The sequence below is a fragment of the Panicum hallii genome, chromosome 4, assembly GCF_002211085.1.
Source record: "Panicum hallii strain FIL2 chromosome 4, PHallii_v3.1, whole genome shotgun sequence".
Taxonomy (NCBI): Eukaryota; Viridiplantae; Streptophyta; class Magnoliopsida; order Poales; family Poaceae; genus Panicum; species Panicum hallii.
The window spans coordinates 6554302-6569647 of record NC_038045.1 but is presented as its reverse complement, the minus strand read 5'-3'; the positions used below and the strand labels follow the sequence as shown (position 1 = coordinate 6569647).

At 53.0% G+C, this 15346-nt stretch overlaps 1 protein-coding gene across 2 annotated transcripts; it reads left to right on the top strand.

The window, feature by feature from the left end:
- The first annotated feature begins 1295 nt into the window (after positions 1-1295).
- On the top strand, positions 1296-15126 carry LOC112890227 (protein argonaute PNH1). Of its 2 annotated transcripts, XM_025957125.1 has the most exons (24): positions 1309-1449; positions 8562-8819; positions 8891-9061; positions 9164-9375; positions 9480-9626; positions 9730-9863; positions 9961-10070; positions 10248-10354; positions 10652-10790; positions 10915-11031; positions 11479-11586; positions 11707-11778; positions 11870-11992; positions 12098-12257; positions 12347-12468; positions 12574-12711; positions 12839-12981; positions 13110-13172; positions 13419-13482; positions 13562-13697; positions 13975-14048; positions 14363-14457; positions 14551-14582; positions 14729-15126. In XM_025957125.1, the coding sequence occupies exons 4-24, from the start codon at positions 9212-9214 to the stop codon at positions 14896-14898; spliced, it is 2418 nt and encodes an 805-aa protein (XP_025812910.1). In that variant the 5' UTR covers positions 1309-1449; positions 8562-8819; positions 8891-9061; positions 9164-9211; the 3' UTR covers positions 14899-15126. The 2 variants fall into 2 exon arrangements, with proteins under 2 accessions (XP_025812909.1, XP_025812910.1); XM_025957124.1 differs by having other exon boundaries at positions 1296-1449; positions 8562-9061.
- Positions 15127-15346: the final 220 nt, after the last annotated feature.

Genomic DNA, 15346 nt, shown 5'->3' with positions numbered 1-15346 from the left:
GCAACAGTTCCCAAACAAAGGAGATGAGATGAAAAACGAAAGCTCGCTTTGCCTTTATCGCCGAACCCTTTCGATGGACAGGGGGGGCGGGCACGCGATGTTCGTCGTGCGCGAGAGCGAGATCAGCTCGCCGTCGACCGGACTCGCGCGCCGGCGCCACGAAGCAAAGCGCTCGAACGTTGGCGCGCATGGCGAGTGGGCCGCCGGTTCCAGTGTTCCGCCATGAAAAGGCCCCGCCGAGCGAGCTGCCCATACGGCGCCGGCCGTCCGGCGGCCGACTTTTTCCTCGTGTACCGGCCGCGGCGGCCGGCCTGGGCCCATGTAACAGCGACGGCGCGGCGGCTGCTCCGGACCTCCGCACTGTGCCGCTGAGCCGGAACACGCAGGCTGTAGCTTTTTCTTGTTTTCCCCAGCTCGACAGGGCGTAACCAGCACCGGTCCTGTTTCTCTACAGCTCGCGTACGTCCAGAATAAAAACGAAAGGGGGAAAGTAGACATCGAGATGGAGAGAGCTAGCAGCCCCCACCTGCCGTGCGCCGCGTACCGCGTCGCCGGCTTGCCCCTGCTTTCTTTCCTCGCCGGCGGGCGGCGGCGGAGCGGCCGGGCCACCGACCGGACCAGAAGGGACCTGTTCAGTTACCCGCAGTAGCTATAGCGGCTACCCCTGCTCACCTAGCCTAGCGCCGCATGCGTGCGTGATGCGTGCCATATTGCCATGCCATGCAATCGAGTGAGAGTGCTGGACTGTTCCGGCGACGCCGCCGCCTTCGCCCAGCACCGCACGCCGGCGCCGGCGCCGCCAGCAGCTGAAGCGCTACCAGATCTCGAGGAACGGGCACCAGGAGCGAGCCGCCGGCTCGCCATCCCTTCGACCGTCTCAGTCCAACGTCCATCCACGCAACAGCGGCAGGTTCGCGTCAAAGAAAGACATTCCTCAGCAGCCCTCCCTCGGCCCCCGCGCCGCGCCGGGCACATACGTCTTTCTCGAGTTTTTACGGCGGCGACCGGGGGGCCGGTCAGTCGGTCGGCACGGTAACTCCCGCCTCCGGTCGCGGCCGGCCTGTCGCGCGTCGACACCGGAAAAAGGAAGGAGGCCGGGGCGGCGAGCGAGCGAGAAAAGAAGCGGCGCACGTAAAAAGACGGCCGCCCTGCGAGCGTGCGCGCGGGCGCGACCCCGGCCGGGCGCTTTGCTTCGCGTTGCTTTCTTTGGGTCGTTCGCCTTTTCTCCCCCCGGCTTTATATAAGCTTAGCCCCCCCGTGCCGTCGCGTGCCGCATTATTCCGGACGGCATCCTAGCTTATTAGCCGAAGTGCCGTTGCCCAACGGAGGAAGAGCTTTGCTCGAAGGAGGAGCTGCTGTTCTACAGCTACAACTACAACCCACCAGCTTGGGAGTTCCGTTTTGGAGGCCCCGTCTCGTCACTCCCGAGTCTCTCGTCAGGCTCTTCAGGTACGTTTCTTGCGTTTGTGCAAGCTGGATGTTAAACTGTTCATACAGAGCTTGCGTTTTCATGTTGGCCTTGTGTTTAGCTGATCTAAGTGAGCTCGAATACCTCAAGAGTAGCAAATCCTATCCGCCAGATTTTCTTTTTTTTTAAAAAAAAGTTGGCACTACAGCTGAGGTGCGCATTTGCTGTCATGCTGTGCCGTTGCTGGTGGGAGCAAGGATAGGGAGGCAGGAACAGTAGGGGCAGCATCAGCGCCTGCCTGTTCCGCTGTTGCACGCTGCGCTGCCGTCGCATTTATGGGCGCGCATTTTGCAGGCTCGCATGCATGGTTCAGGGATGCTCCTTGAGTTTTTTTCCCCTTTCCTTTTCTCCATCCTCATCTCTTTTGAGACCGGCCGTTGCCGGCTGGCCGCCGGCCGTTGCTTCTTCTTTCTTGCTGTGGTTGTACAAGCTCAGCAGCTGGGTCTGTGCCTCTGTGGCTCGGGTCGGTCGGAGCTTTTGAGGCGCGAGCTGCTGAGCCCGAACCTGTGCCCTGCCAGCGCGCCGCGGAAGCGAGCTAGCAAACCGGCTTTATTCCAGCCGCCTGAAGCCCGCCTGCCGCCTGGCGTGAAGCCAGCCAGCGACCTCACTCTCACTCCCCCGGTTTCTTTCTCTACCTCCCTCCCTGAGCCCTCCTCCCAGTTCTCTTTCTCTCTCTACACTGTCGAGATCCTAGTCACGCATCAGCGCCGACGTACGCGCACGAGTCGCCCCTCCCTTGCAGCCTGCGCGCCGGCCATCAATGCGCGCCAACGTTTCCTGAACCTCACCTACAAGCTCATGATTGCCCCGCTTGTTCCCTTCCCGCTCGTCGTCTTCCTCCGTCCGTCGCGGCGCGAGGGATCTCGCCCGAACTGATCCTTGGCTCTTTTCCGCTGCCCCTATCGCCACCCTCGCTGTTCCTTCGCGGGCCAGCACCAATGGCCTGTCCTGTCATTGCGAGATGCCGAGACATTTGCAGGCAGCTTAGCAGGGAAGAAAACATTTGTGAAGACCCTTTATATGAATGGCCAAACAAAGAGCTCGCATTTTTTTCTGAACTTCCTGGAAAGAATAAGAACTCGTATTTGAAAAACAAACCAATGCATTTCATCAATACACAAGAACAGCCTTTGTTAGACCATGTGAGATTCCCCGCATCTCTTCTCTGCACGTAAAAGGAAACAAGGGGGGAATACTGAGAGGGAAAAAGGAAAGCGCATGCAAAAGCACGCCGCTTTTTCCATGGCAGTAAGGCGGTTAAACAAACCTACCCTTGGTTCATGGGTCCGGGCCAAAAGCTTCTTTCTCTCGCGGAGCCCCCGCCAGCCCGCCTAGCTAGAGCCAGAGCGCGGAGAGGGGTAAAGCTTCCGGCTACAGCATAGCGCGTGAGTGACTGACCTGACTCTATCCTACCGTGCCACTCACTGGTAATGGTGCCTGCCTGCCACCGGTCACCCGTCCCATCCGCCCGTCCACCCATCCCGGCTCCGCCGATCAGAGGGCTCCGGAGAAGGAGGGCGGGGGCATCGCCCATCGCGTCAACGCGCGCGGCATCATGATAAACTCCGGTGACGATGCTGGCCGGTGGCCGGGGTGGTGAGAGACTTGAGACGGTGACGCGACGCCCGTGGCCGCGTTCCTCCCGGCCGCGCCGCGCGCCGGCCGACCGACGTGACGCCTGGATTCTGCCCGCCGCGGCGGCCTTTGCTGCGCTCACGGATCGCCCGGGCGCATGCCTACCCGGCGTGGCTGCCTGTACGGCCGCGGCATGGCGCGCGCCGTGCCCCCACCGCGACATGGTATGCTCGGAGATGTCTTTTGGAGAAATTTGTAGCCGTGATTCCAAGTATGATGGATAGTGCAAAGGTGAGAGAGTGGATATTAAATCAAAGCTAAAACATGCACAGGGTGGCACCACTAGGATGATAGTTCTGGGCCACGGAGCATCCTATTCCTAACCACGCTTCAGCAACCAGCACTGCCGTAACATCAGCGAAAGGCTAAAAAGGGGCAGGGGTTCCCAAAAAGGAACGCACCCGTGGCCGTGCTCCGCAAAGCGGGGCAAAAAGGAGCTCGCCGGACCATCCCTCCCCTCCCCACACCTCCAGCCCGCGCGGCGTGCTCCGTCCGGCCGCCGGGGCCGGCCGGCCGGGACCAGCGCCACCACCACCAGCCGCTCGTACGACGCCGTAGCTAGCTACTATCTTCCTCCATCTAGTTTAGCGTGGGCGTGGGCGTGGAACGGCCACGCGCGGCGTCGGCGTGCGCGGGCGGGCGATCTCGGCTGGTTGGTTGGTGGAGGGTGGGGCTCGCGCGCGCACGGGTTGCTGCCGGCTCCTCGGAGCCGGCCGACCGGGCACCGGCGGAGCAGATCGCGCGTGCACGCGCGCGTGATCCCGTGCCCGGCGGCGGCGTGGCCTTTCCGCGCCCCCCCCCCTCCCGGCCCGGCGTGCTCCGCTCCGCTCCGCTCTTTTGGTGCGGCCTGCACGTTGCGTCGCTGTCCCCGCCGCTGCCATGCCGCCACCACTCACGCAAAAGGCGCGGGAGAATGGGGCCGCGAGTGCGACGCCGGACGCCGGCCTGGCCATTACGCACGTGACGCAGCGCCCCCTCTCCCTTTCGGATACACTATTGAAGAAGACTAGGGAGGGAGCGAGGGAGGCAGCCACTTTCTCGCCCGATCCACAGACCACCACCCACCACCACATCCGCACGCGTGAAAAACCTCTACCGACTCGCTCACTGTATGGCCGCACTTGTAAATCCTCCAACTGTTGGGAACGCACGCATGGCCCGGCCGATCTTTTTAGCCTGACGCCCTGACCTGTGTGGGAAGTGGGATCGGAGCGCATGCATGCACGGCTGCTGGCCTGGTATACGGCGCGCGCGCACGACGGCACGAGCTCTGCTCGCCATCATGGGCACCGCGGCGCCTTTTTCCTGTTTCAACGGGGGCCATGATTGCGCTCGGCAATCTGCAGATACCGGATCGCGCAGCGCACCTCCTGATACCATACCAGAGCATGAGCAGAGCTGCGCCGCGCCGTTCATAATGACCCCCCGCCGGCGTGATCTCCAGCCTGCCCTCGCTCGGTTCAAGGTGCCGTGCCGAGACGTCGGCGGCGGGGCGCGCCGGCCAGCTCGATCGGTTCACGGTTGCTGCCGCGGACGCGCGTCGTCGCGGCGCGGCGTGGTCCTGGCTGCCGCTGGCACGTGTCGCGTCCCCACGCCGCGCCGCACGCCCGGCTCGGCCTCGGCGGTCACGCGATCAAGGGCGTGTCGCGCGGCGGCGACGTATTTCGGCCCCCCTCTCCTCTGGCATCTCCGTGCGCCACAGCTTTATTGACCGCCGCGTACGGCCCGGCCGCCGGTGGGCGCGTGCGTGGCCAGCGGCGGCACGGCGTTTCAGCCTAGCCATGTTTCGGCCTGTACGTACAAGATGAGTCTGTCCGGTGCCCATCCATCTCTACTACTGCTACGACTCGGCAACAGCGACCTGCGCAGCCACCAATTGCTTGCTTTGTTCTGCTTGGCTTGCCGTTGCCTCGGCATCCGCGTCTAATCCACCATTGTCCCGGCCGTTCCGTACGAAGCCTCCACCTGCTGAGGGGCTGTTTCGATCGGCCAATCTAAACTTCAATCCCTGTCACACTAAATTGAATGTTTGATTAAATATAAACTAATTACATAGATGAAGATTAATTCACGATACGAATTCATTAAGCCTAATTAGTTCATAATTTGATAATATTAGGCTACACTAAATATATACTAATGATGGATTAATTAGGATTAATATATTCATCTCGTGAATTAGCCTTCACATATGCAGTTAATTTTGTAATTAGTTTATATTAGAAAGGTGCACGCATCACATATCATAACCCGTATTTTGCGGATTGTAGTTGATACACACTTTAGCTCATACACAGAGTAGTAATTATTATATCTGTATGTGTCATGATCTGCAGCCCGTTATTGTATTTGGTGTATATTTTGGACTTTCTATTATTGTGACACTACTATTTAAATAGGACATTATTTGTTATGAAAATGGAACTATCTTTTTTTTCATATTTAGTGTTTTGGTTATAGTATTTTTGGTTGTTATTTATTTTAAAAATTTATTGTGTAGCAAAGCTTTTGGTTCTGAATTTTTGAGCAATTTTTGTTTTTGAAATTTTTTTATGTAAATACGTTTCGGTGTCCAAATTCTTAGGATGGATTGTAAAAGCGCTTTGAATTTAAAATTATACTATATAATAAAGTTGTAGATTTTGAAATTCTAAGCAATTTTTGTATTGAACACTTTTAAATTTGAAGACTCTTTCGGTGTTCATATTGTAGATTTGTAGGTATGACGGATCGTATGCAAGTATTTGTACAAATGAGTTGCGAAAGCGTTTTTAATTTTAAAATTTGCTCAAATTCTATATTAAGTAACTTTTGATTTCAACATGTTTTCGTGTTCAAATTGTATGTATAATGTTGCTCTTGTAGAACTAATGGATGGAACTAGTTGTGGTTTGATTTAATTAAAATCCGAGGATTTTTATAAAATTACCCCTGAAATAGGATCATGATGGCAGGTTGATTTTTTGAAAATTTAAGATTTTCTTTGCAAATTTTTCAGAATCGGGAAGGTTGGACTATGGGTTGATTTTGAGAAAAGTTATATTTTTTTGCAAAATTACCTGAGAGAGAGAGAGGAGATCGGAGTGCGGGTTGATTTATTTAAAATCCGAGGAATTTTTACAAAATAACTGGAACTTACACGATCTGGACCTTCGTGGCCACTCTCCAAGTCCTCTTTTGATGCATGAATTATATATAGAAATTTAATACTCCTATGATGTTCAAATATCCAATATAATAGAACTACTTTAGTTACCGGAATCAAAACGGACCCTAACCCCAAGTACTCTGACGGTGATCGGCCGGCCGGCCCATCTCGTCCACGAGCCGGTGCCGAGCGTGTCTGAGTCTGACTCACCCGCCACCCCCGCCACCGAGCGGCGGCAGACCCCATCTGCGCGCCCTGTCCCGCGGAGGAAAGCCGCGGCCCCGGCCGGTCGACGGCGGCCATGATGGCGCCTTTTGAGCGGGCAAGGGGCGGCGCCAGATGAGCGCGCGCATGCATGCATGCCTCATGCCTGCCAATTCGACCTACCAACACGGCCGTGCCGCAGAAGCAGCGGACAATGCACGCTCGGCCGCTGCCACGCCGACGCGCACAGGGCGCGGGGCATTTACCTCGCTCCGCCCCGCCCCGCCCCGCACGCCTGCCACCGCATGGGCGGAGGCACAAGCCGCACAGCGCGCGAGGGCTCCAGCCTCCGCCCTCCGGCCCGGCCTCCGACTGGACTGGCTAGCTGCTAGCTGCTGGCTGCTGGCTTGCTTGCTGGCTCCGGTGCCGTGGCGCGCTTGCCTTTCTGGCCAATGGCCGCTGGTCCCCCGGCACCGGCAGCCAGGCCAGGCGGGGGCCCCGCCGCAGCGGCAGCGACGCTAGCTGCTCCCGCCTGCGCGCTGCACGCCGTGGCCCCGCTTGCCCGAACGCTCCGCTTTGTCCCTCGGCGCCCGTCCCACCCCTACCCCCAGAGCCTCGGCACGCGCGCCCGTGCTGTGTGCCGCCTCCGCCTGCCGTGCCGTCCCGTGCCGCCCCGGTGGGCGGGCGGGTGCGGCGTCCGTCTCAGGCTAGGCCGCGCACGCCGCCGCTGCTGCCTGCGACGGCACGTTCTGTGCGCATGCTCTCTCGTAGTCGTAGGCCCGTAGACGGCTGCGGCTGCGAGGACAGGGGCCCTGCCGGCTGACCAGCCGCGGCCGGGCACGGGCGTTCGATTAAAAAACTCGTTGCGCCCATGAGGGTGAGGGAGGGGGGCCTCTGCCTCTTCGGCGATTCTATTCTGCAATAGTGGAGCGCCTTCCTGTCGGGGGCACGCTTCCAAAGCGCGCGAGCACGGCCGTCGAGGCAGAGCCTAGCGCACGCAGCGGCCCCGCTCATTGTTGCTGGTTGCTGGGGTGGTTCTGCTCGTGCCCGGCGGTGGCCTGAAGCTTCGCATGGGGTTTTCTCTAATCCGCAGACCATGCCGGCACCTTAAAGTACTTCTACTCTACCACTGCATTTTGTTTTTTTCAGTCACCTTGGTATGGTTGCACTTGGTCTTTGGGCCTGCAACTGGAACACTGCTTTTGTCGAATGGACTCGTGGAGCGTTCCGAGGCCGAACACCTGCCGCGCATTGTCATGATCCGCGCCTTAACAGCGCCCCTAACACCACGGGGCGGCGGGCGCTAGCCGCCAACCACACGAACATGCGCTGCACTTTACATTATCCATCCGTTCCATTCCGTCCATCCGCTCGGGGAACGCCACCGTCCGAAGCCCGGCGCGGCGCCCCACCGGCCCACCCCACCCCGGCCGCGCCCATCCACTGTCTCGTGCAGTCGTGCGCGCACCCCCAGCTCGTTTTCCACGGCCTTTTTTTACGGCCCGCGCCATCACCGCAACACGGCTGCCTGCCGCCGCTGCCGCTGCCACCGGGAGTCCGGGACCGCAACAGCGGCGCCGTAGCGCGCACTAGGCTGGGGAGCGGAGTACCGGCACAATCCCCGGTTCTCCGACGCCTGCCACCTTTGGTAAAAGCAGGAGGGAAGGGGAGGAAATTCAATTCAATTCGACGGCTGCCGCTTCCGCATTGTGCTTGTGCGCTTGTGCTTTCACTTTCACCTTCACTTTCATTTTCACCGGCTCTGCTCCGGGAGCTACTAGTGTGATTATTACCGCGTCGCCATCCCCGCGTCGCCCAGGCCCCAGCAGGTCAAACATGCCTGCCTCCGCGCAGCTCAGCTCCGCTGCCGCCCATCAGTGCCGTGCCGGTAGAGAGAGGTTCTAATGCCTTTCTGTCCCGCGCCGCATTAATTTCGCGAGGAGAGAGGGGAGGACGGGGACGGGGACGGGGACGGGGACGGGGGGCTATTTTTACCGCGGCGGCCTCGCTTCGTTTTTCACCGTGCGGCGGCTTCTCGGCCCGTTGCTCGCGCTCGCCTTGCCGCTTTCTTGCTACCCGCTGATCACGTTATAAGCCTTCGCGCAGGGGTGCTGCTGCCGCGGCTGTCGGGTAACGAACTCGCTCACTCGCCGCCCCTCCGCGCCCGCCCCAGTGGTCACATGCTCGAGGTTCTGGACATGGCGCCGCCGCCGCAGGCGCGGCACCAGCAGGGGCCCGCCAGAGCCAGGGGCGCCAGCAGCGGCCACGCGCCGGGGAGGAAGCAGCCGCTGCAGAGCAGCGTGGCGCAGCCCAAGGCGGAGCCGGCGGTCGTGCCGCCGGAGGGAGGCAAGAGGTGCGGCGGAGGAGGAGGAGGAGGAGGGAGGCGCCGCGGCGGGCGCGGCCGGGCCAAGGCGGCGGCGGCCGCCGCGGCGGAGCCGAGGGCGCTCCCGGCGCCCCCGCCGCGCACGGTCATTGGGCCGCCCGTGCCCAGCAAGGGGCTGTCGTTCTGCCGGCGCCCGGGGTTCGGGACCGTCGGCGCGCGCTGCGTCGTCAAGGCCAACCACTTCCTCGCCGAGCTCCCTGACAAGGACCTCACCCAGTACGACGTAAGCGCTCTCTCTCTCGCCATTCATAATTCCACCTTCAGCGCTCAGGCGCCATTGAGATCAAAAGGTGAGACCTTTTCTTCTCCGCGGGTGGTTTTGCAGGTCAAGATCACGCCGGAGGTGAGCTCGCGGGCCGTGAACCGGGCCATCATGGCGGAGCTGGTCCGCCTCTACCGCGCGTCCGACCTCGGAATGCGCCTTCCGGCATACGACGGCCGCAAGAACCTCTACACCGCCGGGATCCTCCCGTTCGACGCGCGCGAGTTCGTCGTGCGCCTCACCGACGAGGACGACGGCACCGGCGTCCCGCCTCGGTACGCGCCCGCATTTGTTTCCAGCACCACTTGCGCGGCCCGCCGCCTCGCACGTCTTTCTTAATGCCCGTGTCGTACTGACTCGCGAGATTGCGTCCCCGCAGGGAGAGGGAGTACAGGGTCGCCATCAAGTTCGCCGCGCGCGCCGACCTCCACCACCTCCGGCAGTTCATCGCTGGGCGGCAGGCGGATGCGCCGCAGGAGTCCCTCCAGGTCCTCGACATCGTGCTCCGGGAGCTCGCCAACCAGAGGTAATTACTCCACCGGCGCCTGCATTGATTGCAGCGCCACGCATTGCTCCTTCGCTTTGATTTGAGGAAGCTATTGCTAATGGCGCTTCTTCCCCGTTCTTAGGTACGTGTCTATAGGCCGGTCCTTCTACTCGCCGGACATCAGGAAGCCGCAGCGGCTCGGCGATGGCCTCCAGTCCTGGTGTGGGTTCTACCAGAGCATCCGGCCGACCCAGATGGGATTGTCGCTTAACATCGGTGAGTTGTGCTTCGGCTGGGGAATATTTGTTGCCCTCATGCATGTGATTTCTTGTTTGTCCTGTGGCTGACGCTTACATGGCGATGTGGACGCTAGACATGTCGTCTACGGCGTTTATCGAGCCGCTGCCGGTGATCGAGTTCGTGGCCCAGATATTAGGGAAGGATGTCATATCAAGGCCATTGTCCGATGCTAACCGAATCAAGGTAATCTTACTGCAGGGAGCAAGGAATCTAGCATAGAGCTACAGTGACATGTAACAGCTGCCATTTGGTCGGTTTTGCTTATGGACTATTAGCTGGTCATGTCCTTCCAGTTTTGTGCTTTCTCTAATGAATAATTCATAGTATTTAGCTGCGTAATTTGCTTATTATGCCAAGCAGATCAAGAAGGCACTGCGAGGCGTCAAAGTTGAGGTCACTCACCGAGGAAATGTAAGGCGGAAGTATCGCATTTCTGGGCTGACAACACAACCAACTCATGAACTGATGTATGTTTTGATCCTTACTGATTTTTTTAGCTCCTGACCATCTCTTGTTCGCATATCTGTTTTGATACATGATCTAACCTGGTTCAATGAACATATAAGAATGGTACAACCTGTTGATGCAAAAGGGACGAAGGTCATGCAACCTCTAAAGTCTAAACTCAATTTGGGGTTATTTGACTTACCTAATCCATGTTATCGCTGAAATAGATTCGACCTAATAAAATACATGCTGTTGAAAAGGCTTTTAAGCGCAGTTTTCCAAATCATGGAATTGATTTTTTTCCTACTTTTTGACAGTTTCCCAATTGATGATCAAATGAATATGAAATCCGTAGTGGAGTACTTCAAGGAAATGTACGGGTTCACCATTCAGCATCGTCACCTTCCCTGCCTTCAGGTTGGAAACCAAAAGAAGGCAAACTATCTTCCGATGGAGGTCAGTATGTTTGCTAATGAAGTCACAAACTTATGCTTACTTGTCAATTCTTTTTATGTTTCTAGCAAGTGTCACACTCTAGTGGTGAACATTGTAATGTTGAGATTGGGACATTTCATACTAGGCCTGCAAGATTGTTGAGGGCCAGAGATACACGAAGAGGCTGAATGAAAAACAGATCACATCATTGCTTAAGGTTACGTGCCAAAGGCCTAGAGAACAGGAGATGGATATTCTTCAGGTGAACTTTCTTTTTAATCTTAACTCCATTATTAAAGAAGAAATAACTTTTCAACAGACATGCTATATGTTAAGCTACTTATGCTAGGGGTTAACTGAATGTTCTCTGTTGTTAAGCTACTTATGCTAGGGGTTAACTGAATGTTCTCTGTTGAATGTTACTTACATAATACATATGATATGTATAGCTAGATGTGCCAGTCTTCTAGGGTTTGTTATTTTCATTGTACTCACCTGAAGACAGCAAGTCACGCACTATGCCTGTTCATTGTCCTACCCTAAGAGTCCCTACTTTTATTTGCCTGTGGTCCAAACTTCCCATGCAGTGGACCTTGAATAGACAGCCATTAATGCTGCTAGGGTTTTCACTTACGTAAGTGATGGAATTTATTAATCGACACTTTAGTTAAAATGGTTCAAAAGACTAAAAAGGATTATTGGTTTTCAGACCGTTCATCAAAATGGATACGAGCAAGATCCATATGCAAAGGAATTTGGGATCAATATAAGTGAGAAGCTAACCTCCGTTGAAGCTCGAGTCCTTCCTGCACCTTGGGTAGGAATAATCTTATGCCAGGCTGTTCACTCATTTTTTCTTTCCGAGAGTACCTTACTATATTATTCATGAGGAGTTGCTCATTGTTGATGCATCAAACGTGATTTTTTATGGATTCAGTTGAAATATCATGATACTGGAAAAGAGAAAGAGTGCTTGCCACAGGTTGGTCAATGGAACATGGTAAACAAGGTAGGATTTCAGTCTGTTGTGCATCTCATGTTTGGCGATTATGGTGTTTGATCCAACTACTTTTGCACTTAAAAGAAACTCATTTTGGCAGAAAGTGATCAACGGATGCAAGGTGAGCCATTGGGCCTGTATAAACTTCTCACGGAGTGTTCCAGAAGCCACTGCTCGGGGTTTTTGCCAGGAATTGGCACAAATGTGCCAGATTTCCGGCATGGTACTATACCTCTCATTTCTGCTCACATTTACGCACAAGACAAATACCTGCTTAAACTGAAACTATGCGCATCTTTTAATTTGACCTCCTGAATGTATATTACAGGAATTTAACAGTGAGCCCGTGATACCAATATATTCAGCTAGACCGGATCAAGTAGTAAAGGCACTTAAACATGTGTATAATATTGCATTGAATAAACTCAAGGGTAAAGAACTTGAGCTTCTTCTGGCCATCCTCCCTGACAACAATGGTCCATTGTATGGTAAGTGTCATCTGCTAATTGCCTTGCATATATAGTTCTTTCTCCTTGAATCCTTATATATTTTTCCAGATATAACTTTATATTTTCAGGTGACATCAAACGTATTTGTGAAACTGATTTGGGATTGATATCGCAATGTTGCTTAACAAAGCATGTTTTTAAGATCAGCAAGCAGTACTTGGCAAATGTCTCCCTAAAAATTAATGTTAAGGTACCTGCCACTTGTTTATATGCATCAAATATGGTACAGAAGTATAGAACAGTAAATCAATAAGACAGCTCACAGTATTATTGACTAATGGTGCCATTAATTCAGATGGGAGGAAGAAACACTGTGCTCTTGGATGCTATAAGTTGGAGGATTCCTTTGGTCAGTGACATACCAACGATTATATTTGGTGCGGATGTAACACATCCTGAAACCGGGGAGGACTCAAGTCCATCAATTGCTGCGGTGAGGCATTATTGCTGCTTCTGCATCTACATTTAGCATTTTTCGTCATAATATACCTATCCTTATCTTGGTTTCAAAAATAAGAAAATTGGAGTCCATATCTCTTTTTCTAATATGCTGCTTGCAGGTTGTTGCATCTCAAGACTGGCCAGAAGTTACAAAGTATGCCGGATTGGTTTGTGCTCAGGCACATCGGCAGGAGCTCATTCAGGACCTTTACAAGACATGGCATGATCCTCAGAGAGGGACTGTAACAGGCGGCATGATCAGGTCTTCATCTAGGAATAATGTTACATTCTAAAGTGGAAAATATAATTAGATAAAGTAGTATCTATTAAAATAATTAAAAAATCCAACTGTCTGCATTGAACTTAATTTCTGTGATATTTTTTTTTCAGGGAGCTGTTAATATCCTTCAGGAAAGCCACTGGGCAGAAACCATTGAGAATAATTTTCTACAGGTATGTTTGTGTAAATGCTGGCAATTGCCTCTAGCTGGTAGTTGGCAATAGTCAAATATTGCTCATGACTATTATTTCCATCATTCCATGTAAATCTTCACTAAATACATTAGCGTGTAGGTTAGCGATTCATCATAGAGTGGAAGTAGCCATTGTTAAGGCTCCTTTATTTCGCAACTAAATTATTCATTTCCTCGCAAAAAACTAAATAATGCTTATGTTAAGTTCATTAAATTTCGCTTTCAGGGATGGTGTTAGTGAAGGTCAATTCTATCAAGTTCTCCTTTACGAGTTAGATGCTATCCGTAAGGTTGGATACACTTTATGTTTTCTGACATCGTTTTTCTAATCGCTTTCTTAAGAGTTGACTAACAAGTGGTTTCTTTCAGGCATGTGCATCCCTAGAACCAAATTACCAGCCTCCTGTAACATTTGTGGTGGTTCAAAAACGCCACCATACAAGACTATTTGCAAACAATCACAAAGATAGAAACAGCATGGACAAGAGTGGAAATATTTTGCCTGGTAATCAATAATTCATGCCTCTAAATCTTTAAGATGTGCATCTATCACATTTTAAAAAAATTGTATCTATCAGATACAGTATTTCCACTAACAAGTGCTTTGAAGTAAAAAGATGTTTCAAAAATTTTACCTTGTCAAGATGTTAAGAATCTGGCCACTCTTTTGAGATATAGTCAGCTTTTTTTTTTGGGTGGGGGGGGGGGGGGCGGTGTTAAATTGCATTATGTTGAATTTATTCCCTTTTTTCAATGACTGCTCGCTTGTTGCATGAAAACAGGAACCGTCGTTGATTCTAAGATATGCCATCCAACGGAGTTTGATTTCTACCTCTGTAGTCATGCTGGAATTCAGGTAAGAATAATGTGATAGCCCCTCGTGGAATCCTGACATAACATTTCAGTTGGAATATTTTACCGTGCTGAATTTGTCATTTTTGATTAAATAGTATTGAAAAGACCTGTCATATGTCTATTCCACAAGCTATCACTACGCCTGGCGACCTAGTGAACGCCACATGCTAAAAGAATAACAGACTAATCCTACAGTCAACTTTTTAACCATGTGATTGTACAACTATGGTACTTGGTACTTGGGTTCCGTAGCATGGGAATATATAGCGGGATTCTCCGTGCTGTACTGGAATGACTGATATGTGATTTTGCCAGGGAACAAGTAGGCCTGCTCACTACCACGTCCTCTGGGATGAGAACAATTTCACAGCAGACGAAATGCAGACATTGACAAACAACCTTTGCTACACGTAAGGCACTTCTGCTATATGCTATATTTGACCCTTGCACTTAGAACTTGGTATTTTGAGAATTTTCTGAGCTTGATGTACATGTTGATGCAGTTACGCCCGGTGCACACGCTCAGTTTCTGTTGGTATGTTCTTCTTTGCTTTACAAACATTTTTCAGTTCCTCAATTTTTTTGAGGAGTTCCTCAATTTTAGTTGTTGACTCTGGCATGCTCGTACCTATCCAAAAAATAACCCTGACCTGGGATGTTGTATCCTTTGCTTCTTAACAGTACCGCCTGCATACTATGCTCACCTGGCAGCATTCCGGGCTCGGTTCTACATGGAACCGGAGATGTCAGAGAACCAGACATCAAAGAGTTCCAACGGCACCAATGGAGCCTCGGTGAAGCCCCTGCCCGCCCTGAAGGAAAAGGTGAAGAGGGTGATGTTCTACTGCTGACAAGGAAACACTTAACAACTCACATGCTGTAGCTAACTTGGTAGAGTTTAGTAGTGATTAGATTAGCTTTCTCCGGGAATGGAAGAGGAGAGCATTTGGATCCTGAACAACCAATCTGTTGACTGCCTATGTAAAGTACTCTGAAGCGCCTGTATAATATTTCTTGGACCAGATGGCATCCAATCTGATAAAGTACATTAAGAATCAAAGATGGTGTACAGACCTGCAGATCTTTTTCTGGTTGATTTTGTTGACTGCTGACCGCACTGCTTAAGATCCATGCATATGATTGATCTATTACCAATGCAGCAGGGTTTTGAAGCGAAAAAATGTCATATATGATGATCTCTTTTTGTGACCTTAGGATATAGCAAACAGGCATAATAAACTTTAAAATGCAGTAACTTTGGTGCGATTTGTACGCCCAGTCTGTAAGTAAGGATGAATG